General features: G+C 39.3%; 1 protein-coding gene across 44 annotated transcripts in view; it reads left to right on the forward strand.

Annotated features, from left to right (window-relative positions):
* The window catches only part of BBS9 (Bardet-Biedl syndrome 9), a 749,186-nt gene that overhangs the window by 26,357 nt on the left and 697,344 nt on the right, over window positions 1-25,485 (forward strand). For 19 of the 44 annotated variants that reach the window (XR_013523801.1, XM_054236977.2, XM_078342166.1 and 16 more), the window contains 3 exons: window positions 1,542-1,606; window positions 11,826-11,939; window positions 18,375-18,479. The exons of 1 other annotated variant lie outside the window; for it this stretch is intronic. Coding sequence is in view for 41 of the 43 variants with exons in the window: in XM_054236977.2 (XP_054092952.2) it covers window positions 1,542-1,606; window positions 11,826-11,939; window positions 18,375-18,479 (284 nt within the window). In the remaining 2 variants the exon portion in view is untranslated. Of the gene's footprint in view, window positions 1-1,541; window positions 1,607-11,825; window positions 11,940-18,374; window positions 18,480-25,485 lie in introns of those variants that run through there. 24 more of the 44 variants (XM_078342167.1, XM_078342168.1, XM_035253139.3 and 21 more) reach the window with 3 other exon arrangements.

Raw genomic sequence — 25,485 nt, forward strand, 5'->3', positions numbered from 1 at the left:
AGCATGGTAGAAAAGTTGTTTTGAATGTTCAGGGTACATATACAAAATTTCCAAAGGCAGTATTGATCATTTGATATATATATTTGCATTTTCTAGTAGAAGAGCAAATGATGCATATATATTAATTGTAACAATGTTTTGCAGATGATATCTAATACAATTTTTTGTAAATAAGATACTAACACTCTGAAACTTTAAGTGATTGTACATATAGTAAGATGTACAGTCAGAACCCCCATCTAGGTCTGCAGACTTCAATTACAGTCCTTGCAGTTTAGAACAGAGTCTGTATCAGGGGTTGTACACTGGAGGCCTACTTGTACATGTGAGCCTTCTCAGTGTTTTATTTTTTGAGACGAAGTTTCACTCTTGTCACCCCGACTGGAGCACAATGGCGTGATCTCAGCTCACTACAACCTCTGCCTCCCTGGCTCAAGCGATTCTCCTGCCTCAGCCTCCCAAGTAGCTGGGACTACAGGCACCTGCCACCATGCCTGGCTAATTTTTCTATTTTTAGTAGAGACAGGGTTTTACCATATTGGCCAGGCTGCTCTTAAATTCCTGACCTCAGGAGATCCACCCTCTCAGCCTCCCAGAGTGCTGGGGTTTCAGGCACCAGCCACTCCACCTGGCCGCCTGCTCAGTATTTCAAATTTAAAAGTGCTGTCAAGCATTTAAGAACTAAGAGAGTTCACATAAAACCCCCGCTTTTTGGCTTTTCTTGAAAAATGTGGGGTTCTGGCCGCAAGCCCAGAACCAAGTAGTAGCCACCTTCTTTAGTCTGGTCTGTCTCCAGTTAACCACAGCTGTTTACAGCCTGTGTTCATTCATACCCCCTGGCTTGACCCTTGAAAACTGAATTTAGGATCTCTCGACTGTGCTTGCTACTGTTTCTAGAAACCACTTGAGATGCGGGTGGGAATTGTAGTGGTGATATTGGTAGTTTATTTCTATTTGAGATTTAGTCCAAACAGAAATATTTTCAATATTTTAATAAAATTTCAGGGATGGAAGTGATATATGCTACTTCTAATAATGATTGGTGTATTGTGATGCTTTCACATTATTTCATTTCATTGGACCTCTTATTTTTCATGAGAAATAGACTCAGGGAGATTTACGTGACTTGTCCAGAGTCACAGGTGAATTAGTCAGAAAGCCAGGACTAGAAGTTGGATTTATTTATTGAAAGAAATAGCGCTTACAGAGGGACCTCAGATCTGACTTTTTCCTGGAAGGTCTATTGGCTTCAATCTGAAGGCAGTGCCTTGAGGCAGAGTCTCAGATCTGGCTTTTTCCTGGAAGCTCTGTTGGCTTCAATCTGAAGGTAGTGCCTTGAGGCAGAGTACTTGAGCCCCTGGGGTTGTCAGATTGGCTGTTTACTGTTATATTTATTTTTCAGTTTGGAATGTTATCTAATGAATTGTTTTGTTTACTCATAGTGGGTGTGGTTATGAAATCTTTCTGAAATTATTTTACAACTTTTTGGTTACATCTAAAACTGATATTGGAAAACTTTAAAAACTTTCTCTGTTTTTCAGAGGTACTGAAATGCTGCATTTGGCTGTGTTACATTCTAGAAAACTTTGTGTCTACTCTGTCTCAGGTAAGAAACATTGTTTTCCAAAGTAGAATTTATATTACAAATCAGGCTTGATGTTATCTAGGAATAGATATTCCCTAATGCTGACTTGGTAGAGAACACGAAACATTTACTTGACTGTTTTCTTGTGTTGCTTAGCATTTTCCCATTTTTCATTTATTCTTTCAGGCTAATACATTTTCTTGGTCTGCTATTTTTGTGTATACGTATCTTTCTAGCAGAGGATTCCTCTTAATCACCTTCCTCTCCAGAATTGTTTCCAGGATTGCCTGTGACTGATAGATGCCAATTCTGGGTACTTAGGACGCATATGTCTTAAGAAATGTGCAGTAACAGAACTGATTAGACGCTGAGTCATAGTGGTTTGGAGTAGATTTTCTTTGGTGAGCCTCAGTATTTTCTCCCTACAGTTCAGTTTCTCAGTTTTTGGCTGTCTTCACTCAGATGGGGCTCAAGGCACTTATCCTGAGGCTTCATCAGGTTTCATTCTCTGACATGGTTCTGTGGGTACAAGTATAGTATGTGGTTTGGTTTTTATTAAAAATAGAGTATGTGGTTTGGCTTTTATTATATTTTATTTTGATCTTTATTAAATTTAAGATATAACTTAAAGAATTTTATTTCAGTTATTAGAAAAGTTTAGTTGAGTTGAGAGTTATTTTAATGGATGTCAGGATGGGGCATTTTTTCGGGTATGATCAAGCTGAGTCTGTGGGGCTGTTCCTTATGCCAGATCCTCTCCTTTGGAGCTGGCTGTAAACGTTAGCTTCTAGGACTTGAATTTCTCAGGCTTACTCTCTTGATTTGGGCTTTTTTTGTATTTTGCTTTCAATTTGAGTAATGATGCATATTTACTTCCTGAGCTGGATATTCTTAGGCAGTCTTCTTTCAGGGTGAAGATCTTTTAGATTTCCAAGGCAGGCCTGGTAACCTGGAGTAGAATGTGGTAGACGTCCAGTAAATACTGGTTGAATGAGTGAGTGAACACATTTCTGGGTAGGGCTGAGGCGATTGACAGTGCCTTTCTTTATTACTCTTCATCATGTGCTGTTTTCACCCCCTTCTCTGTCACTGCCGTCATCTTATTTCCTACTCTGTTTATGTTAGAGGCCCGTAAAGTGTGCTCTCATTGATTTCGTGGGAAAGGACATGGTTCCATCTGTTCCCCTAGTGACGGGGCATTTAGTATGCTAGGCTGAATGGAGAAGGTATTGTCATACGATGTAGGCTGCTTTATTGCATGGATCTAGTTGTTGCTCTGTTTTTGACTGTAAGCCTGTTATTTTACTATGTGGGTTACACAAGCCATGGAGGAGAATTTGCCCACAGTTACAGTTAACCAGAATACGTCTTCGGAAATTAGTTCCTTCCGACAGCTCTGTGGGGGCTCTAAAGTGGGGCAGAGAATAGGGTGTCTTAGAAACCAGAAATCTGATTAGACACTAGGCCTTCAAGTCCTGCTTGAAGTGTGGGCCAGAAAGACAGAACCCTCTGGAGTTCCACTGGGGCTTAGAGCATAGACACAGGATAAAATGTGTACTTATCAAAGAAATATACTGAAAGAAACTGGCATATTAGGTGACAATTTGTTTATGGCACATTGGTATGCTCCTTCAAAATAAAAGTTGTTTGCTATAGGAATGGTGATTTTATTCCTCGTTATTCTTGTGTTCACTTAAAAGCTTTGTATTCAGTGGTGACTAGCAGTTGTCCAAACTACATTCTCTTATGCCCCACCTCCCTTCCCTTCTGTCTCTCATTTCTTCAGACTCTAATGATATTTGCGGGCTGACAATTTGTGTATTTTTCCTGGCTTGGCTTAAATTGAGAAGCATGGGAAGTTAATGTTTTCGTTCTCTTGAATATGTTTCTTGGAGTTCCAGACTGAACTTTTACCTAGCTTTTACTGTAACAGGGGAAGCACAAACACTTTCTAATTTAAGTGAAACCGCTAGTGTCAGCAGATGAATGTGTGAGCTGAACTTGACATCCTTTTCTTCAACTGCTCTCTTCTTACATATTTTTGTTTTTATAAAAGATTTGAGGCAAACTGGAGGAGACCTTCTAAGGTCAGTCTCCTGGACATACCTAACAACCCTGAACACTCAGAGGCAACTTTGCTAACTTCTTTGTGGTGGTTTATCTGTCATCAAACGTGCTTAACATAGAGAAAAAACAGGGTCTTGCTGACCTGCTGTTGGCCTATCTTATCATACTCTGGTAAAGAGAAAGCATCACATGGCATCTCAGATTTCTTTCTGATGGGCTTCACTTTCTGAATAAATGGTTACAGATGTGTGAGGGTAAGCCATACTGATTATGTTGTTTTAAATATTCTTTTCCAAAAAAATGTGCACTTCTCAAGAAGAATTTACGAAGCATCTGACACATTTATAGAATTGTAATGGTTTCCACAGGAGGGCAAAAGAGATGTGGTTCTTTACTTTGGACAGGCTTACGTAATCTAACTTGGTAGTTTAACACAGTGTACCTTTACTTAATCTGTAATGACTTTGAGTTTATTTAATATCCTTAGATTGCTCACCAGTTACCTAAAATTGCACCGAAAACTTGTCAAAGTGACCTTCTATTTTCCAGAGAATTTTTTGGTTTAAATCAGATCTTGTTTAAGTAAGGCTGGCCAAAGGCATAAATGTTTGAATATTAATGTATTTTCTAACTGATGAAATTTTATAATAATTTTATGTAGACTGTGATCATATATGCTCTATTCAGTCTGTATATCCCAGGGCAAACCCTATGTAAATAATTTTAATATTATGTCACTGATACTTTTTTAGGGAAAAATGACCAGAAATATTAGATTCCCAAATACTTCCTTTATTCCAAGGTAGTTATCTAAGGAAAATTATCTTTTTCTCCAGAGTTGCATTATTAAGTTTTAAAGTGCAGTTACCTGAAGTTTAAGATTTATCAGTGCGTTTGGAGCTTTTATACAAAGTCTGGTGTCATTTCATGCCAAGTTTGTTTAAATATTGGCTGCTGACGCCTATGTTCATTGACATGAGTTCCTAATGTTCCTGCTTGCATTTCGGCCAGCAGGTGTGTATTGATCTGCTTATTCAAAGGGATTGATCTGGTTGTAGATGTTGTAAAAAGAAAAATCTTAGTCAAATGAAATTTAACAGAGTTTAACTGAGCAAAGAATGATTTGTGGATTGGGCAGCCTCTTGAGTCAGAGTAGGCTCAGAGATACTTCAGCACAGCCATGTGGTAGAAGATTTATAGACAGAAAAAGGATAGTGACAGACAGAAAAAAGAAAGTGATGTATAGAAAATGGAATGAGCTACAGAAACAGCCAGATTAGTTACAGCTTGATGTTTACCTTATTTGAAATGGTTCGAACAGTTGGCCTCCTTTGATTGGCCAAAACTCAGTGATTGACACAAGCGTCAGTTACAGTCTGTTTATACCTCCATTTAGGTTACAGTTTCCTGTGTACAGAGAAACCTTTAGGCTCAACTTGAACTATGTGAGTAGGCAGCTTTAGTTTAAACTTGATACAGCAATTCTCCCCTTTTGGTCATCCTCTTAATTTTGAGAGATTGACCAAAACTAGTCATTGATGTCACTGTCACCATCGTAAATGTACTTATTTCATCTTAAAATCCACTGGGAAGTAGCAGAACAGTGGGTTTTGTAAGGTAGGAGCAAAGAATTCAGTTTTTTTTTGGTAAAGGTTAGAGTAGAGGGTACCTCCTTATGCTGGAATGTCCTGTTTGTAGGAGAAAAACAACCTTGTCTGTTCTAGGAGCTAGTGTTTCCTTAAGATCTTAGTTTGGTTATGTCACATTTAGCATGAGTGACTCCATTTTGGTTTAGTCATGTGTGTTGGGACCTAGTGCATGAGCTCAGTCCAAAACAATGGCCTTCCATAATTTTATTTGAAAATTTCCCCTTTTAGTCAGGCTCTCACTTATGTGAGAGTGTGACCAAAAGTTAGGGCCTTAGTCCCACTCTCAGTTACCATCAATTTTGGATTTCTAGCCTCAGCATGTCATTCATAGGTTACAGTGCCCTCATGGTCACACATCTTTTTAAGCTTTTGTCCTTCTAGTTGAAGAGAAATTATGTGGCATTCTAGAGATGGCTGCATGCAAACATTTCCAAATTTTTGACACTAGAGAGACTACTGTAATATCAGGATGATAATACCGAGAGTTTGGAGCATGCTCCTCAGCCAGGGTCCCCATGAACCAAACGAACTAAAATTAAAGAGATCAAAGAGTGAACTGGATAGAGTCTATTCACTTTAACTGAGCAGTCTCTTCATTAGTCCCTACAACTGAATATCTATACTATCTAATGTGATGCATTTCTCCATGGCCAGCAAGAAGTGCCAACAAGTGCACATGTACTGCTGTTTAATCAGTAAGTAATCCAGAGTAGTTCTAGTATTTAGCAAAGCTTTCAAAGTTAATTTAAAGTCTGTTGTGTGACTGTAACCTTTACAGTAGAATCTGATATAAAGCCTATCATGAGGGATAAATTTCTAATCATTACCTCGTTTACTTCAAACCATGGAAAAAGAGACCTAACAAATGATGCCTATTTAGAAGAATGAAGACTTCCTTAAAGTGTCATCTTTTATCTATGATGTCGGTTAAGAGGAGTGGGCCACTGTCCTGTTTCTGACTGAGTATGAGACAACAAATGTGTCATTAAACTTTACCTGAATCAGGCCTTCATCTTTTATTTATTGAGGCATAAGATTGTCCATGCATAAGGCTGGCTGTAAAATCCTTCACAAATAAAAGTATACCCTATGAATACACATAATAGATCCTCTTTTCACTTCTATTGTTCATAGAAACATAAGCAAGGGAAAAAAGTAGAAAGATAAAAGAGTCTCCTAACAGCAGAGAAGTCATGATCTGTGATCTTGGGCAAAAGCTGTCTACCTATGGATGCCATCTTCTCCTGGAGAGAGACCTTCCTGTTTAGCTTTACCTTAGGGTTTCCAATGGATGTAAGTTCCAAGAGTGGAAGGGTCCTTTTGAGTTGTGAGATTATTAACTCAAAGTTTCAAGGTCCCAAAGTTTTGCTGTAATGTGGATGGCAAGGGCAGTTTTTCTCTGGTATTCTCAGAAGATGTACTCTTTGGGTTCTAGATTGCAAAGGGGTTGATTGTCCTCAGTGAGTGGACTTATCAAAGGCTTTCTTTCCTGGGTGAAAATATACTTTGATATATAGAGCTACTGTTATAACATTAGCCCTCTTCCATGGGAAAGATTTAATACAACCAGAAAACATGCATTGAAAATGACAATTGAATGAAATCTTTCTATAAATGTTTAAATGGCTCATCAGCTAGTGGAAATGTACCTGCAGTTTTGGTTGTCTTTCCAGGAACATGTGTTTGATGAAGCAAACATTGGTTGTTACCTATTTTAGCAACATAGAACAGTCACCACACCAATAAAGATATTTTTAATTTGGATAATTTTATTTCTTCCATGATGAGTCGTGGAATGCAGAGCTTTTAATAGCAAAAGCTTTAAGAACTCAGGGAGAACAAGGTGGCTGTTCAGGTTCTCCATGAGTCCACGCTTAATGTTGCACTTAATGACCTCTTAAATAGCAGTTGTTTCTCCAATTTAAGTATGTAGCATTGATAACTGAAAGTTATGGTAATTTGACTTGGATCATGGAGTTCATTCAAATTGCGTATATAAACAATTTCAGTGCTGTCTGGTTTAGAATGAAAATCTGACAAAGTATTTTCTTGGTATTCAATATTTTTGTCCTACTTGGGTTAGCAGTTTTATAAACTAGTCAGTCTGTTTGTTAAAGTTCTGGGAATTCTTACCCCATCCTAATTATGTGACACTAAAGTTTCCAGAAACCTGTATTCAAGAGTGCTTGTCAGGGTCCTTTCTATTCTTTCATGAACCTCCTTAAAGATACCGTACTCTAGGATTTTGGGTGCTTGTAAGGTTTTCAGAAACTGCATTAAGATTAAGCAATTAACTTTGGAAATAACTTTAAATGATTATAATTAAAGACATAATTGACAAGGAAATTTTGTCATTTATATGGCCTACGATAACAATATAATAACCATAAGTATGACTGATAGCATATGCCCAGGCATATTAGAATTTTAGAAATCCCATACAATTTTGGAACATATATTAATAACATTTGCTAAAATATAACTTGAAGATTAAACATCATTTCCTGTTTGGCAGTGCTTCCTGTGTAATTTAACATGTCAGATAATCCTGTTTATCCCTCTTTTGGATGCTTCATGTGCCCTCTGTAGCATCCCAAAGTTAGAGGCTGAAAAAGACTTAATTTTGACCTGAAATTTAATTTTGGGAAGAGCATCAAGTTGTGAAAGGTTTTAAAACCCTTGACTCAGATAGGATTGCAGATCATCATAAAATAATGGTCATTCATTTAGCCAAAGTGATAATTACAAGACTTTTTTTTTCCTTTTATAAGTTTATTTATTTATTTATTTTTATTGCATTTTAGGTTTGGGGTACATGTGAAGAACATGCAAGATAGTTGCATAGGTACACTTGTGGCAGTGTGATTTGCTGGCTTCCTCCCCATCACCTGTATCTGGCATTTCTCCCCATGCTATCTCTCCCCAACTCCCCACCCCCCGCTGTCCCTCCCCTATTCCCCCCAACAGACCTCAGTGTGTAGTACTCCCCTCCCTGTGTCCATGTGTTCTCATTGTTCAACACCCACCTATGAGTGAGAACATGCGCTATTTCAGACTTTTTTTTTAAAGAAAAACACCTGTACTCTTTGATAAAGGAGACTCAGTTATTCAAACAATTTAAAGACCTAAGACTGCATGATAGAAGCTGTCTCTTCTTTCTACTCCTCTTTCCCCCTTTTTTGCAGTTTACTCAAAGCATAAATGAAAATATTTTCCTGTGTCTTATTAATAAATGCTTCAACAAAATTTTTATTCAAAAGAGAAATCAGATTTACTTTTGTATTGGTGTATTATAAATACTAAAGATAATTTTAATGAAATCTCATAAATGAATTTATCAAATCTGTCTTCTTTTAACCACACAGGATTTCCATAAACCTTTTATTTGGCATTTTTCAGTTTTCTATATTCATCTTGTTTTGTCTATTTTTTTTACTCCTTCAATTTGAAATCTTTTTTTTTTTGAGTCAGTTTTGCTCTTTTGCCCAGGCTAGAGTACAATGGTGCGATCTCAGCTCACTGCATCCTCTGACTTCCAATTCAAGCGATTCTCTGCCTCAGCCTCCCGAGTAGCTGGGATTACAGGTGCCTGCCACCACGCCCAGATAATTTTTGTACTTTTAGTAAAGATGGGGTTTCACCATGTTGGTCAGGCTGGTCTCGAGCTCCTGACCTCGTGATCCACCCGCCTCGGTCTGCCAAAGTGCTGGGATTACAGGCATGAGCTACTGTGCCTGGCCTTAATTTGAAACCTTTAAGAAACTTCAAACCAGATAATATTTTTAATATATATTTTTGTGCTTTTATAACTTTCCTCATCAAAAGCGTATCTTACTTTTGTTTATGCACTAATTATATAAAATTGTTTTTTTTTTTTTTTGAGACGGAGTTTCGCTCTTGTTACCCAGGCTGGAGTGCAATGGAGTGATCTCGGCTCACCGCAACCTCCGCCTCCTGGGTTCAGGCAATTCTCCTGCCTCAGCCTCCTGAGTAGCTGGGATTACAGGCACACACCACCATGCACAGCTATTTTTGTATTTTTAGTAGAGACGGGGTTTCACCATGTTGACCAGGATGATCTCGATCTCTTGACCTCGTGATCCACCCACCTTGGCCTCCCAAAGTGGTGGGATTACAGGCGTGAGCCACCACGCCCGGCCCCAAATTATTATTTTTAACAGATCTAAATATATTGTAGCTTTTCTGTATTACATAAAAATAACATCAAGGTATATAGACTTAAAATCATGTTTAATAATTAATAGTTCAATATTTTAACTTACAAATGACTCACACATTTTATGATTATTACTTAACATAACATGACTTGAAGATTTTAAATTACTGAAAAGAACTTTGAACACATGACACGGGTGCCCTCCTTAATGTCTTCCCTCAGTCATTCTGGGTGCCAAGTAGCCTCATGGTACCCAGGAGCACTATGAAGGTCAAGGCCTGTCTGAGTCCTGACATACCAGGTGTGTGTAGAGGTCAGGACAGAAGACACAGCTATGAAGACTGTGCCTGAAGGGTTCAGCCCTCCCCAGCCAGTAGGCAAGCAGGGAAAGCAGGGAGGAAGGGGTCATATTCGGCTTGATTCTGGCTCGTAGCTGATGGTCTAGGCACTTAGAACATGCCTTTATTTTTATTTTATTTTATTATTATTATTTTCTTGAGACGGAGTTTTGCTCTTGTTACCCAGGCTGCAGTGCAATGGTGTGATCTAGGCTCACCGCAACCTCCGCCTCCTGGGTTCAGGCAATTCTCCTGCCTCAGCCTCCCGAGTAGCTGGGTTTACAGGCACGCGCCACCATGCCCAGCTACTTTTTTGTATTTTTAGTAGAGACTGGGTTTCACCATGTTGACCAGGATGGTCTCGATCTGTTGACCTCGTGATCCACCCGCCTCGGCCTCCCAAAGTGCTGGGATTACAGGCATGAGCCACCACGCCTGGCCCAAGAACATGCCTTTAGACCACGTCATGTCCACCCATGCGACCCCTGACTCCAGAGGCTCCAAACCAAAGACGGCTCACAGTCAAGCAAATACCTTGTTACATTTAACTGATAATTTTGAAGCCATTCCTATTTTAGCAACAATTTTAAAACTCGTTTTATTTACCAAATATTATCACAGACACAGAACACACATGGATATGAGAGATTCTTATTTGCCAGCTTTTAAATAGTTCTTCGTTTCCCCATTTGGTCTACTAATCTTTGAGTTACTTGTTTCATTGCCCTAAGCAATTATTAATCAGGCAACAAATTTAACATTTCTAAAATAACAAGTCTTAGGTAAAACAAAAGAAAAATTATATTCCGTAAGTACATAGCTAAGATTTTAGGCCTAAATATTGTATCATCATTCGCTCAAACTAGGGAAAAATGGTGCTCTCATGAAAGTTTGGTTAAGACAAGATGGCCAGAAAGGCAAGTAAATCGAAGGTATGACTTATGTCAGTTTAAAACAATGGTAAGAGTTTCTAATATACACAGGCAGATATCCTTAAAAATGGAGATTTCCTTAATAGATGTGAATTTCTTTTACACAAGGATTTCAAAATAGCCAGTTAAGTTCCAGAAAGGCATATTTGAGTCCAATAGGTGTTCTTAATTTAGCTGCTATTTCTTAGCTAAAATTACGTAGTTCAGAGTGGAGCTGATTAAGGAATAGGGTGAAGAAAACATTCTCTGTGCAGGGGCTCAGCATGGTTGCATCTGAAAAAGAAGCACGCCTGTTTTGCCTGAGGGCCTGCCTTTTATAAATACTTTATCTAGGATAACTTTCTTTTCACCTTTGGATCAGGATGGTAACTAAGACAAAAGTGAGCACATCCAGTTTTTCTTATTAATTAGTTGCTTAAGCTTTTTATTTGCCTTTTATAAAGTGTCTTTTAATAAAAATATTGAAACATTTTAGAAGCTTCTGCATGTCAATAGGCATCCCCGATGAGACTATTTTGGGAGCCTTCGTTTTCAAATGTACTTCTTTGGTACAGTGTTGTTTATTTGAAGCATTTGACATTTGTTACTTCAGTGAGATTTCGCCATTTCTGTAGGACTTTGCTTCTTCCGGGGCCTAAAACGTACGCACATAGAAGCTGGAAGGTACTCAGTTCTTCAGAAACTAAGGATCTCATTTTTACCTCAAATATTGCCTTTGGCTCTCAGACCTCCTTTGCCAAATGATTTTTCCCTACCTAAATATGCAGGAAAAATTAAACAATGGGGGTAGAACCCAGACATTTTTGCAAATTTCCAAAAGCCAAAGTTTATACCTTCTGCAATATGTCATTTACTACCAGTTTATTTCTGACCCAGTCAGATATAAAAAGCCCCGACCTGGGTATAAGACAGTTGGGCTTTCTATGTCATCAGTATGCTAATTTATCCCAATACATAATATTTCAGTGCTTTTCAGTATAATTTCCCCAAAATGGAATTACTTAGAATTAGAGGATGAGAACAAATTAATGTTTTTTAATGTACACAAATACAAAGTAATCTTTTTTTTTCCCTTAGGAATCTTGGGTAATGTGGAACATGGGAATCAATATCAGATGAAATTGATATATGAACATAATCTTCAGAGAACAGCCTGCAATATGACCTATGGACCATTTGGTGGTGTCAAAGGTGATTTGCTTTTAATCATGAGTATGCTATTTCAAGTGACAGATTTAGAATATTTGGTGATATAAAACAGAGGATTAAGTGGAAGAGTTAAAATAGATGTTTTTGAGCTCTTTGTTTCACCTTCCCTCCCTGGCGAGCCTTTGTCTTTGCGTTTCCCGAGGCTGGCTCTTGGAGGTGTGGCCTCTGTGACTCAGGGTTATAAAACAAGTAGCCAATCTGGTAATGGAGTCAAAGATCAATCAGTCCAGAGGCAGTTTAAAAGAACTCCTCTCATTGGATGAGAACATGAATGGGGAGGGAGTAATTCCGCAATGAAAACTCCAGCCGCTCCTGCCTGCACGGTATCCTTTTTCTGGATCCCCTTACACGAAAGCGTGGGAGCTGTCCTTTCACTTTGCCTAATAAACTGCACTTTCACATACTCTTTGGGTCCACAAGTTTCATTTCAACATTAAAACTCACTGCGCCTACGGGACTCGTTTCCCCATTCAGAACCTAAGTTTGGGCGAGAGCTATGCCACTTCCCTGGTGGTCTAGCAGTTGGGAGTCCTGGTTTTCATCCAGATGGCCCGGGTCCAACTCCTGGTGTGGGAACCAGGGTTCAACTCCTGATGTGAGAACCAAGGAATCTAGCTGCAGTTTTACACCTCCAGTAATAATTGTGTCCACCCAGCCCCAGAGCTTCCAGAATCACCAAGGCTTGGTGCTTGCTTGTGTACACTCTTGCTATTGGTATGAAAGATTTCTTATTTCCAACCCAGCTTCCCTCCCTGCACCACGACAGGTGGTAGAGGAGAGAATGGGAGGCAAAGTGGTGACACCTGTGTCATTGTGTGAGTCTGTGTGTGTAGGTATCTATGTCCTGCGTGCCGCCTGCCGAGCATGTAACTAGGGATTTTGTGATATTTTAGCTCTTCCTGGACACATGTTTTATGAGTTTATTGTTTAGCTATTGCATTATATTTTTCCTTATCAACATGAGAAAATGACTTTATTTTGGAAGTATTCGTTTGTGTGAACTGAGTTTTTGTATTAATACGTACAGATAAAAACAAGGAATAGTTGAATTTGGGGGTACCAAGCAGCATCAGGGATATTCTCGGCGGCGATGTGCAGATAAATGTCTTACATAACTGAAGTGACATAAAGCAAACACTTGGTTAGATTGGAGGATTGCTTCACTTGGGTAACAGGAATGTTTGGATTATTTGAACCATAAGGAAGTATTCGAGTTAGATGAAGAGAGAAAGTTAGATTAGAGGAGAGTCTGTCGCTGAAGTGCTTCCTCAGCTTTTAGAACTGATTTTTACTGTCTTTGAAAAAAATGACCTGATTAGGAAACCTAGGCCTCTCTTGTTTAATTAACTATTTTCAATTTGCTTTCCCCTACCAAATTTCCAAAAAGCAAATTGCTAAATTCCATACATCATAAAAAAACTATGACAGGAGGAAAAACTGCTTTGGCCACATAAAAGTGTTTTCTGATAGCATAGCAATGATCCTTTAGATGACATCAAATCTTATATAGCAGGGGTCCCCAGCCCCTGAGCTATGGATGCGTAGTGGTCCGTGACCTGTTAGGAACCGGGTTGTGTGGCAGGAGGTGAGTGGTGGGCGAGTGAGTGAAGCTTCATCGGTATTTACAGCCACTCCCCGTCACTTGCATTACCCTGAGCTCTGCCTCCTGTCAGATCCGGAGGCGTTATAGGAGCGTGAACCCTATTGTGAACTGTGCATGCAAGGCATCTAGGTTGTGTGCTCTTATGAAAATCTGATGCCTCCCATCACTCTGAGATGGGACCATCTAGTTGCAGGGAAACAAGCTCAAGGCTCCTACTGATCCTACATTGTGTTAGTTGTATAACTATTTCGTTACATATTACCATGTAATAATAATAGAGATAAAGTGCACAATAAATGTAATGTGCTGAGTCATCCCGAGATCATCTCCCTCACTGTCTGTGGAAAAATCATCTCTCACGAAACTGGTTCTCGATGCCAAAAATGTTGGGGACTGCTATTATATAGATTGCAGTATACTTTTTTTTTTAAAGTTTATTTGATAATTTTTGTTTTGCTTTTCTTCTTGGATGCATTTAGACCTAATTTCTCTCTTGAATTACAAATATTTTTCAAGAATTGTTAGATAAATTAATATCTTTATTTATTTTAAAATATATATATTTTATTGCCCTTTAGGTTCTGGGGTACATGTGAAGAACATGCAGGATTGTTGTATAGGTACATACATGGCAATGTGGTTTGCTGCCTCCATCCCCATCACCTGTATCTGGCATTTCTACCCATGTTATCCCTTCCCAACTCCCTACCCCTTGCTGTCCCTTCCCTAGTCCCCCACAACAAATCCCAGTGTGTGATGCTCCCCTCCCTGTGTCCATGTGTTCTCATTGTTCAACACCGCCTATGAGTGAGGACATGCGGTGTTTGGTTTTCTGTTCTTGTGTCAGTTTGCTGAGAATGATGGTTTCCAGATTCATCCATGTCCCTGCAAAGGACACAAACTCTTCATTTTTTGTGGCTGCACAGTATTCCATGGTGTATATGTGCCACATTTTCCCTGTCCAGTCTATCACTGATGGGCATTTGGGTTGGTTCCAGGTCTTTGCTATTGTAAACAGTACCGAAATGAACATATATATGCATGTGCCTTTATAATAGAACAATTTATAATCCTTTGGATAGATACACAGTAATGGGATCGCTGGATCAAATGGAATTGCTATTTCTAGGTCCTTGAGGAATCGCCACACTGTCTTCCACAATGGTTGAACTAATTTACACTCCCACCAACAGTGTAAAAGTGTTCCTATTTCTCCACATCCTCTCCAGCATCTGTTGTCTCCAGATTTTTTAATGATTGCCATTCTAACTGGTGTGAGATGGTAACTCAATGTGGTTTTGATTTGCATTTCTTTAATAACCAGTGATAATCAACATTTTTTCATATGTTTGTTGGCCTATATATGTCTTCTTTTGAAAAGTTTCTATTCATATCCTTTGCCCACTTTTGAATGGGTTTGTTTTTTTTTTTTTCTTGTATATCTGTTTTAGTTCTTTGTAGATTCTGGATATTAGCCCTTCGTCAGATGGGTAGATTGCAAAAATTTTTTCCCATTCTGTTGGTTGCCAGTTCACTCTAATGATTGTTTCTTTTGCCGTGCAGAAGCTCTGGAGTTTAACTAGATCCCATTTGTCTATTTTGGCTTTTGTTGCCAATGCTTTTGGTGTTTTAGTCATGAAGTCCTTGCCTATGCCTATATCCTGAATGGTTTTGCCTAGGTTTTCTTCTAGGGTTTTTATGGTGTTAGGTCTTATGTTTAAGTGTTTAATCCATCTGGAGTTAATTATTAGTGTAAGGTGTCAGGAAGGGGTCCAGTTTCTGTTTTATGCACATGGCTAGCCCGTTATCCCAACACCATTTATTAAACAGGGAATCCTTTCCCCATTGCTTGTTTTTGTCATGTTTGCAAAGATCATATGGTTGTAGATGTGTGGCATTGCCTCCAAGGCCTCTGTTCTGTTCCATTGGTCTATATCTCTGTTTTGGTACCAGTATCATGCTGTTTTGATTACTGTAGCCTTGTAGTATAGTTTGAAGTTAGGTAGTGTCATGCCTCCAGTGTTGTTCTTTTTGCTTAGAATTGACTTGGCTATGCAGGCTGTCTTTTGGTTCTGTATGAAGTTTAAGGTGTTTTTTTCCAGTTCTGTGAAGAGGGTCATAGGTAGCTTGAAGGGGATAGCATTGAATCTATAAATTACTTTGAGCAGTATGGCCATTTTCACAATATTGATTCTGCCTAACCATGAACATGGAATGTTTCTCCATCTGTTTGTGTCCTCTCTTATTTCGTTGAGCAGTGGTTTGTAGTTTTCCTTGAAGAGGTCCCTTACGTTCCTTGTGAGTTGTATTCGTAGGTATTTTATTCTTTTTGTAGCAATTGTGAATGGCAGTTTGTTCTTGATTTAGCTCTCTTTAAGTCTGTTATTGGTGTGTAGGAATGCTTGTGACTTTTGCACATTGAGTTTGTATCCGGAGACTTTGGTGAAGTTGCTTATCAGTTTCAGGAGATTTTGGGCTGAGATGATGGGGTCTTGTAAATATACAATCATGTTATCTGCAAATAGAGACAATTTGACTTCCTCCTTTCCTAATTGAATATCCTTTATTTCTTTTTCTTGCCTGATTGCTCTGGCTAGAACTTCCAGAACTATATTGAATAGGAGTAGTGAGAGAGGGCATCCTTGTCTAGTGCCAGATTTCAAAGGGAATGCTTCCAGTTTTGACTCATTCAGTATGATATTGGCTGTGGTTAGTCATAAATAGGTTTTATGTTTTTGAGATACGTTCCATCAATACTGAATTTATTGAGAGTTTTTAGCATAAAGGCGGTTGAATTTTGTCGAATGCCTTCTCTGCATCTATTGAGATAATCATGGTTTTTCTCTTTGGTTCTGTTTAGGTGGTGGATTACGTTTGTAGACTTGCGTATGTTAAACCAGCCTTGCATCCCCGGGATGAATCCTACTTGATCGTGGTGGATAAGCTTTTTGATGTGCTGTTGAAATTGGTTTGCCAGTATTTTATTGAAGATTTTTGCATCTATGTTAATCATGGATATTGGCCTGAGGTTTTCTTGTTGAGTCTTTGCTGGGTTTTGGTATCAGGATGATGTTGGTCTCATAAAATGATTTGGGAAGGATTCCCTCTTTTTGGATTGTTTGGAATAGTTTCAGAAGGAATGGTACAGCTCTTCTTTGTATGTCTGGTAGAATTAGGTTGTGAACGCATCTGGACCTGGGCTCCTTTTGGTTGGTAGGCTATTCAACTTCAGACCTTGTTTATGGTCTATTCAGGGTTTCAACTTCTTCCTGGTTTAGGTTTGGGAGGGTGTAAGTGTCCAGGAATTTATTCATTTCTTCCAGGTTTACTTGTTTATGTGCATAGAGTTGTTTGTAGTAATCTCTGATAGTGGTTTGTATTTCTGTGGAATCTGTGGTGATATCCCCTTTATCGTTTTTATTGCATCTATTTGATTCTTCTCTCTCTCTTTTTTTTTTTATTAATCTGGCTAGTGGTCTATTTTGTTGATCTTTTCAAAAAACCAGCTCCTGGATTTATTACTTTTTTAAGGGTTTTTTTATGTGTCTATCTCCTTCAATTCTGCTCTGATCTTAGCTATTTCTTGTCTTCTGCTCGCTTTTGAGTTTTTTTGGTCTTATTCCTCTAGCTCTTTCAATTTTGATGATAGGGTGTGGATTTTAGATCTTTCCTTGTTTCTCATGTGGACATTTAATGCTATAAATTTTCCTATAGACACTGCTTCAAATGTGTCCCAGAGATTCTGGTACATTATATCTTCATTCTCGTTGGTTTCGAAGAACATTTTTATTTCTGCCTTCGTTTCATTGTTTATCCAGTCAACATTCAAGAGCCAGTTGTTCATTTTCCCTGAAGTTGTGTGGTTCTGAGTTAGTTTCTTAATTCTGAGTTCTAATTTGATTTCACTGTAGTCTGAAAGACTGTTTGTTATGATTTCTTTTGCATTTGCTGAGGAGTGATTTACTTCCAATTATGTGGTCAATTTTAGAGCAGGTGTGATGTGGTGCTGAGAAGAATGTATATTCTGTGGATTTGGGGTGGAGAGTTCTTTCAATGTCTATTAGCAGTGTACTTTTAATTTATTATCAGATCACGTTAACCCAATTAAAATAAAGAAATCTCTTGCTTTCGTGTAACATTTTTGCTGGATTTAATAATAGACTTCCAAGGTAATGTGATTGGGTGGTTCAGACTATGCTATCCTAAAATACGACACCTTGACATAGTAAAGAGAACAGTGGAAGCAGGAAGGTTGCTATACTTTCTTTCCTCCCTACCATTCTCCCCTGGATGAGGCCGTGACAGGTTCATTGCCCGATGTGCATGGCTAGTCAATACACTGACACTGGGAGGCAGCAAGGAAAGAAGTTTAGTGGTGGGGTTACCAAATGGGATTGGAGGGCACCTCAGATCTGTCTCCTCTAGGAATTTGAGGATAGGGTTTTTAAGGGTTGTGGCATGGGCTGAAGTGTGGGTAGTGTTGATTGGTGAAGTCTTGGCACAGAGAGGTGGAGAAGCTGTATTCTTGTTCTGATACTGTTTCGCTGTGGGAGTCTTCAAACTGGTTGCTGGAATTTGGTCTGAAAAACATCTTAAGTGAGCCTTAACAAAAGCTTTATGATTCTGATGACTGTCTATAGGAACAAGGGGAATGCAAATCAATTCTTAAAGAATCTTATGACCCTAATGTCAGAAATCCTATAGATGGGAACAGTGGGGTTGCAAATGGATCATAGCTAGTGCTAAGTGACTTTTAGCCTCAAGGAAGTGGGCCAAAGTACAGCCTGATTTTCCTTTTTTTTTCTTTTTTTGAGGTCTCCCTCTATTGTCCAGGCTGGAGTATAGTGACATAATCAAAGCTCACTGTAACCTTGAACTCTTGGGCTCAAGTGATCCTCCTACTTCAGCATCGCCAGCAGGTGGGACTACTTGTGTGTGCCACTATACTCACCTAATTTTTAATTTTCTTTTTGGGGCTGGATGCAGTGGCTCACATCTGTAATCCCAGCACTTTGGGATTACAAAGTGGGTGGATTCACTTGGTGGGTGGATTCACTTGAGATCAGGAGTTTGAGACCAGTATGGCCAACATGGTGAAACCCTGTCTCTACCAAAAATACAAAAATTAACTGGGTGTGATAATGGGTGTCTATAATCCCAGTTACTCGGGAGGCCAAGACAGGAGAATTGCTTGAACCTGGGAGGTGAAGGTTGCAGTGAGCTGAGATTGCGCCACTGCACTGTAGCCTGGGTGACAGAGTGAGACTCCGTCTCAAAAAAAAATTTTTTTTTAAAATTTTTGTAGCGACAGGTCTTGCTATGTTGCCAGGGCTGGTCTTCAACTCCTAGGCTCAAGCAATCCTCTTGCCTTGGCTTCCCAAAATGCTGGAATTATAGGTGTGAGATACCACACCTGGCCCAGCCTGATTAATGCTTAATCTGACATGCAATTCTTATAAGTCTTCTGGCACTGGTGGCAATAAAACTGTCAAAGGTGTCTGAACAACAGCAACTCCATCTTAAGTATGAGCTGGGTAAAATGAGGCTGAGACCCTACTGAGCTGCATTCCCAGATGGTTAAGGCATTTGAAGTCACAGGATGAGATAGGTTCACACAAGATACAGGTCATAAAGACCTTGCTGATAAAACAGGATGCAGTAACGAAGCTGGCTCAATCCCACCAAAACTAAGATGGTGACAAGAATGACCTCTAGTAGTCCGCACTGCTGCACTCCCACCGGCACCTTCACTGTTTACAAATGCCATAGCAATGCCAGGAGGTTACCCTATATGGTCTAAAAAGGGGAGGCATGAATCATCCACCCTTTGTTTATTATATAATCAAGAAATAACCATAAAAATGGACAGCCAGGAGCCCTTAGGGTGACTCAGCCTATAAGGTAGCCATTTTCTTATTCCTTTACTTTCTTAATAAACTTGCTTTCACATTACTCTATGAACTTGCCTCGAATTCTTTCCTGCATGAGATCCAAGAACCCTCACATGAGGGTCCAACCCTTTTTGGAGTCTGGTCCAGATCCAGACTCCAAAATAGGAGTTTCTGGTAATAAAACGTAATTTTAAGTAGGATTTTCTGACCTTCCTCTGATGCAGGTCTTAAGACCCTCATGTGAGAGGTGGCCTCTTTATACCTGGAAGAGAGAGGTATTTTTATCTCTGAGGGTAAAGGGTCACAGGGAGGACACTGAATAGACAGGCCTTGCTAAGTTCCCCCAATTTATTATGATTAGATCACATTCTTTGCCCCATATTTCTCCATGACTGTCCACTGATCATCAAACCTAACAAAAAAATACATAGATGTGAATGTTTCTTTGGGCTTCTGTTTCCTTATGAAGGCTCCTGTGTCACATAAAACCTGTATCAAATAAATATGTATGCTTTTCTCCTGTTAACCTTTCATTATAGGGGCCTCAGCCACGAACCTAGAATGGGTGAGCAAATAAATATGTATGCTTTTCTCCTGTTAACCTTTTGTTATAGGGGCCTAAGCCACGAACGTAGAATGGGTGAGCAAATAAATATGTATGCTTTTCTCCTGTTAACCTTTTGTTATAGGGGCCTCAGCCACGAACCTAGAATGGGTGAGCAAATAAATATGTATGCTTTTCTCCTGTTAACCTTTCGTTATGGGGCCTCAGCCACAAACCTAGAATGGGTGAGCAAATAAATATGTATGCTTTTCTCCTGTTAACCTTTCGTTATGGGGCCTCAGCCACGAACCTAGAATGGGTGAGCAAATAAATATGTATGCTTTTCTCTTGTTAACCTTTCGTTATAGGGGCCTCAGCCACGAACCTAGAATGGGTGAGGTAAAGTTGTTTTTCCTCCCTTACGAAGGATAGTTGCTACTAGTTTTGAAAAGTATGGATAACTTTGTGCTTATGGATAGCTTTTTTCTCTTAACTCAAATTATGCCTTACCTTTAAAAAGTACCTTGTAAAAAAACAAGAGGCCATTCTGACATGTTTTACTTGCCTATGGTTAAGAAGCAAAATATTTCACAATTTGAAACAAATACCTGAGTAGCAGAATCAATCATTCCATTTCATGTGTTTGAAACAATTTTTTAATATCCTTGAGGTATAGGAGCTAAGGGAAAGCTTTCACTCCCTCCTCTGAAGGTTCACTGAAAAATCAACTTGCAAAAGGAGATTAATAAGAGGAAAGGCATCCAAACATATCAACATGCACACAGGGGAGAACCACAGAGTGACCAACTCCAACCTTCCAGTGGGGCACTGAAGCTTGTGTACCATCTTGAGGTTACGGAAAGATTGGGGGCTGGGACTGTGGCAAAACAGGTAATGGGACAGAAGAAGAGGAGGCCTGGCTAGCAAAGCTGGTCTTGTCGGATAGATGAAACCTCACAGGCAGTAACCCTCAGAGAGAATAGATGCTAGATGTTCCTTTCAGATCTTTAAATGTGTCAATCTCAGTTAATCTTTTCTAGATCCAGGTCCAGGCGAGGCCTGAGAGAAAACCTGGTGTATCAAGGCAGGCTTTCTTTACAGATGTAAATGTCCCCAACAAGAGACACTTTGTGGAGGGCTACGTCTGTTTGCAGGCCCTCTGAATAGCTATCTCAGAATATGCCAAAATAGTATATTGTGGGGTAAAATATCTTGGTTTCTTTCAGCAGTGTCTGTGAAAAAGCATGGAAAAATTGTGGGATGGTCAATTAGCGAAAATTAGCCGTACCAGGGGTCGAAGGAGGAATGGCTAGTTACTGCTAATGGGTACAGGATTTCTTTTTTTTTTTTTCTTTTCTTTTCTTTTTTTTGAGATGGAGTCTGGCTCTGTCGCCCAAACCTCTGCCTCCCGGGTTCAAGAGATTTTCTTGCCTCAGCCTCCTTAGTAGCTGGGATTACAGGCGTGTACCAGTACACCTAATTTTTATATTTTTAGTGGAGACCGGTTTTGCCATTATGGTCTTGATCTCTTGACCTTGTGATCTGCCCGCCTTGGCCTTCCAAAGTGCTGGGATTACAGGTGTGAGCCACTGTGCCCAGCCCAGGATTTCTTTTCGGGAAGATGAAAATGTTCTAAAATTGTATCTGGTGGTGGTTGCACAGCTCTGAAAGCAACACTAAAAGTTGTTGAGTTGTATAAAGAGGTGACTGTACAGTATGTAAATTATATCTCAATAAAGCTGTTGAAGCATTAGCCACAGGGTAAAACCTGATTCTAGAGAGGCGACAGTACCGTCTACAGCATCATACATTGCTTGTGGCCATGTAAGAGGATGTATATTACAATACCCAACAGCAGGTTGGGTATTGTAAACAAAAAGTAGCATTTGGAGGTTCCCCAGCCATCTGAATGGACTTAGTACTCTGGGCCGGGACCCTCTAAATGTAACCTGAAAGACTGTTTGAGACCATGATGGGAAGTGGGGGTTGGACAGGATTCATTATACCCCTTCAGCATTGACATCAACACAGATCTTAACGACGGTTAAGAAACATGAGCAGTCTGCTCTCTCTGAAGGCTCCTACCTGGAGCTTCATCTGCATGATCAAACTCTGGTTTCCACAACCTCTTATTGAAACCTACACATTCCTTTTCATTGATAATAACTCTTTCTACTAATCGCCAGTGTATATCCCAGATGTATCTGAGTGATGTCTTCTGTCTCCCTAAAATGTATAAAACCAAACCAAGCTGCAGTTGGACCACCTTGGGCACATGTCCGCAGGATCTCCTTAGTGCTGCTGTGTCATGGGTCATGGTCACTCATATTTGGCTCAGAATACATCTTTTCAAATATTTTACAGTGTTTGACTCTTTTGTCAACACTATTAAGATCTTTGGAAATGTTCTAAAATGCAATAATGTGACTTACGGGAAAGTATATTTAGAAATGATCCAAAATATAAAAAAGTCATATTAAGTTGCCATATATTTATTTCCTCCCTCTTCCTGCCCTCTCTTCCATCCTTGTGTGTGTGTGTGTGTATGTTTATTTGTAATATATATAAATTAGAAGTGATCTAATTTCAATCTAATTTATATCTAATATAGTGATCTAAATTAGAAGTGATCTTCCTATTTCTGACCTAGAATGATATATCACTCTAATGAGAGTTAGAGGAGAATGACTAAGTATGTTTTGATGCATTGATTCAGAAGGTTATTATGAAGATGTTACTGGAAAGCAGTCCTGATCCAGACCCTAAGAGATGGTTCTTGGATCTCACACAAAAAAGAATTCAGGGTGAGTCCATAAAGTGAAAGCAAGTTTATTAAGAAAATAAAGGAATAAGAGAATAGCTATTCCATAGGCAGAGCAGCCTTGAGGGATGCTTGTTGGCTATTTTGTGGTTATTTCTTTTCTTTTTGAGACGGAGTTTTTGCTCTTGTTACCCAGGCTGGAGTGCAATGGCGCGATCTTGGCTCACCGCAACCTCTGCCTCCTGGGTTCAAGCAATTCTCTTGCCTCAGCCTCCCAAGTAGCTGGGACTACCGGTGCATGCCACCATGCCCAGCTAATTTTTGTATTTTTAGTAGAGACGGTGTTTCACCTTGTTGACCAGGATGGTCTCGATCTCTTGACCTCGTGATCCACCCGCCTCGGCCTCCCAAAGTGCTGGGATTACAGGCGTGAGCCACCACGCCCAGCCGGTTGTTTCTTGATTATTTGTTACACAAGGGGTGGATTGTTTATGAATTTTCCAGGAAATGGGTGGCAGTTCCTGGAACTGAAGGTTCCTCCCTTTTTAGACCATATAGGGTAACCTTCTGATGTTGTGATGGCGTTTGTAAACTGTCAGGAACTGGTGGGAATGTCTTTTAGCTGATGCATTATAATTAGCACAGGAGCAGTGAGGATGACCGGAAGGCACTTTCGTCACTCCCTTGGTTTTAGTGGGTTTTGGCCAGCTTCTTTATCACATGCTGTTTTAATAGTAAGGTTTTTGTGACCTGTGTCATGTGGCAACCTCCTGTCTCATCCTGTGTCTTAGAATGCCTAATCTCCTGAGAATGCAGCCTGCTAGTCTTAGCTTCATTTTTCCCAGTCCTTATTCAAGATGGAGTTGCTCTGATTCAAACGCCTCTGACATATTTCCCTCCTCCCTTTTACAAGGGAAGCCTTAACCCTAAGGATTGTAGAGGAACAAAGACCTTCAGGCTGAATAGGGAAGTTTGTTTGTTTAAAGACCTGGGAGCCATAGGAAGGAAATGTTCAGGTTAAGATAAGACTGTGGAGACCGAGATTCTTTTGAAGTCTAGTGGTGGCTGCCCTTAGAGGCAGCAGAGGACAAGTGCTCCCTACTCAGATCTTTAACAGGTGCTAGACTCTTAGTTAATCTCTTCAGGATTGGGAGGTCTTGGAAGAAAAAGATCTAGCTTTGTTAATAAAGATTGTTTACAGATGCAGATTTTCTCCCACAAAAGGATGGCTTTGCAGGGCCATTTCTAGATATGGCAGACAAACATGTTTTGGGGTTAACTATTTTGAGTTTTGTCCTCGTCTCATAATTTTATGCCAGTCAGATTGGAAAGTAAATCATGGAATATATGGTTAAATAAAACCCATCTGATGAGAATTTATGGTTTGTAGGGCATGACTCCCCAAACCCCTTAGGAATTTGGGCAAGATAAAAAATCAGAGCTTAGTCCTCCATATTCATGAACTTTTCAGCTCTTCGTGAGAGTTCTGAAAATTTTTCCTCTATTCTTATGTCACAGCCTCCAAAGTTATCAGAAACCTTCATTCAGGAGCACCTGTCAAAGTCCTATAGTTGATTATAAACCACCTTTTGAAGAGGATCAAAACAAGACAACAGTTTTCTGTGGATGACAAAAAGGCTTAGGACAGCCACTATTAAAGCTACAACTGACTAGGACTTTTGGTTACCTCTGTGGCCTATAACAATTTTACATAACAATTATAATTATTGCTGATAATGTGCACTAAGTTATATTAGACTTATAGAAGTTTCCTGTAATTTTTTATAATTTCCCAATAACATTTATACAAGTACATTTATAATTTTCCAGTAACATTTATACAAATACAGCCAAAAGAAAGCCAAACACCATTTTATATTTGACAGTGCTTCCTGTATGATTTTTTATAGCAATTAAGCCAAATATATCATTCTTGGACTTTAGGGGACCTAATATCTAAAATATTAATTAGGTCAGAAGAAGGCATAATTTGTCATTTGATTTTGGAAAGGTTTTCAAATAGCAAAGGTTTAAAACACTTGATATTATAAAATAGAATCCTGGGTTACCATAAGTCATTTGTTTAGCCAAAACAATAACTCAAAATGTTTAAAAAGGCAAAAACTCATTAAGAGGGAAGATTTAGTTTTCCAAATATCTGTTTCTTTCCTTTTCCTTCCGTTTCCTAAGTTTATTTAAAAGACAAACAAAAATCTTTAATTATTTATATTTATTTTGAAATATATATATATATTTGGTTTGAGACCAAATAGATACATACAATACATATATATATTTACAGGCTGGAGTGTAGTGACAGGATCTCAGCTCACTGCCTCTGCCTCCTGGATGCAGGCGAATCTCGTGCCTCATTCTCCCAGGCATCTGCGACTACAGGCATGTGCTGCCATGCCCGGCTCATTTTTTGTCTTTTTAGTAGAGATGAGGTTTTACCATGTTGGCCAGGCTGGTCTCCAGCTCCTGACTTCAAGTGATCTGCCCACCTTGGCCTCCCAGAGTGCTGGGATTATAGGCATATACCACGACGCCCAAGCAAATCTTCTGTTATTTTTAATGTCACTTGAAATCCTGTTTGAGAGAGAAAGCCCGTTTTCACCCTTGCGTTACTACACTATTGATGTCACACCCCTTTCTTCAAACCTTATAGACAAATCTATTCAATTTTAATTAGATTATAAGATAAGATTCTTATAAAGCTTGCACCTAAC

This window comes from Callithrix jacchus, chromosome 11 (assembly GCF_049354715.1).
Source record: "Callithrix jacchus isolate 240 chromosome 11, calJac240_pri, whole genome shotgun sequence".
Lineage (NCBI taxonomy): Eukaryota > Metazoa > Chordata > Mammalia > Primates > Cebidae > Callithrix > Callithrix jacchus.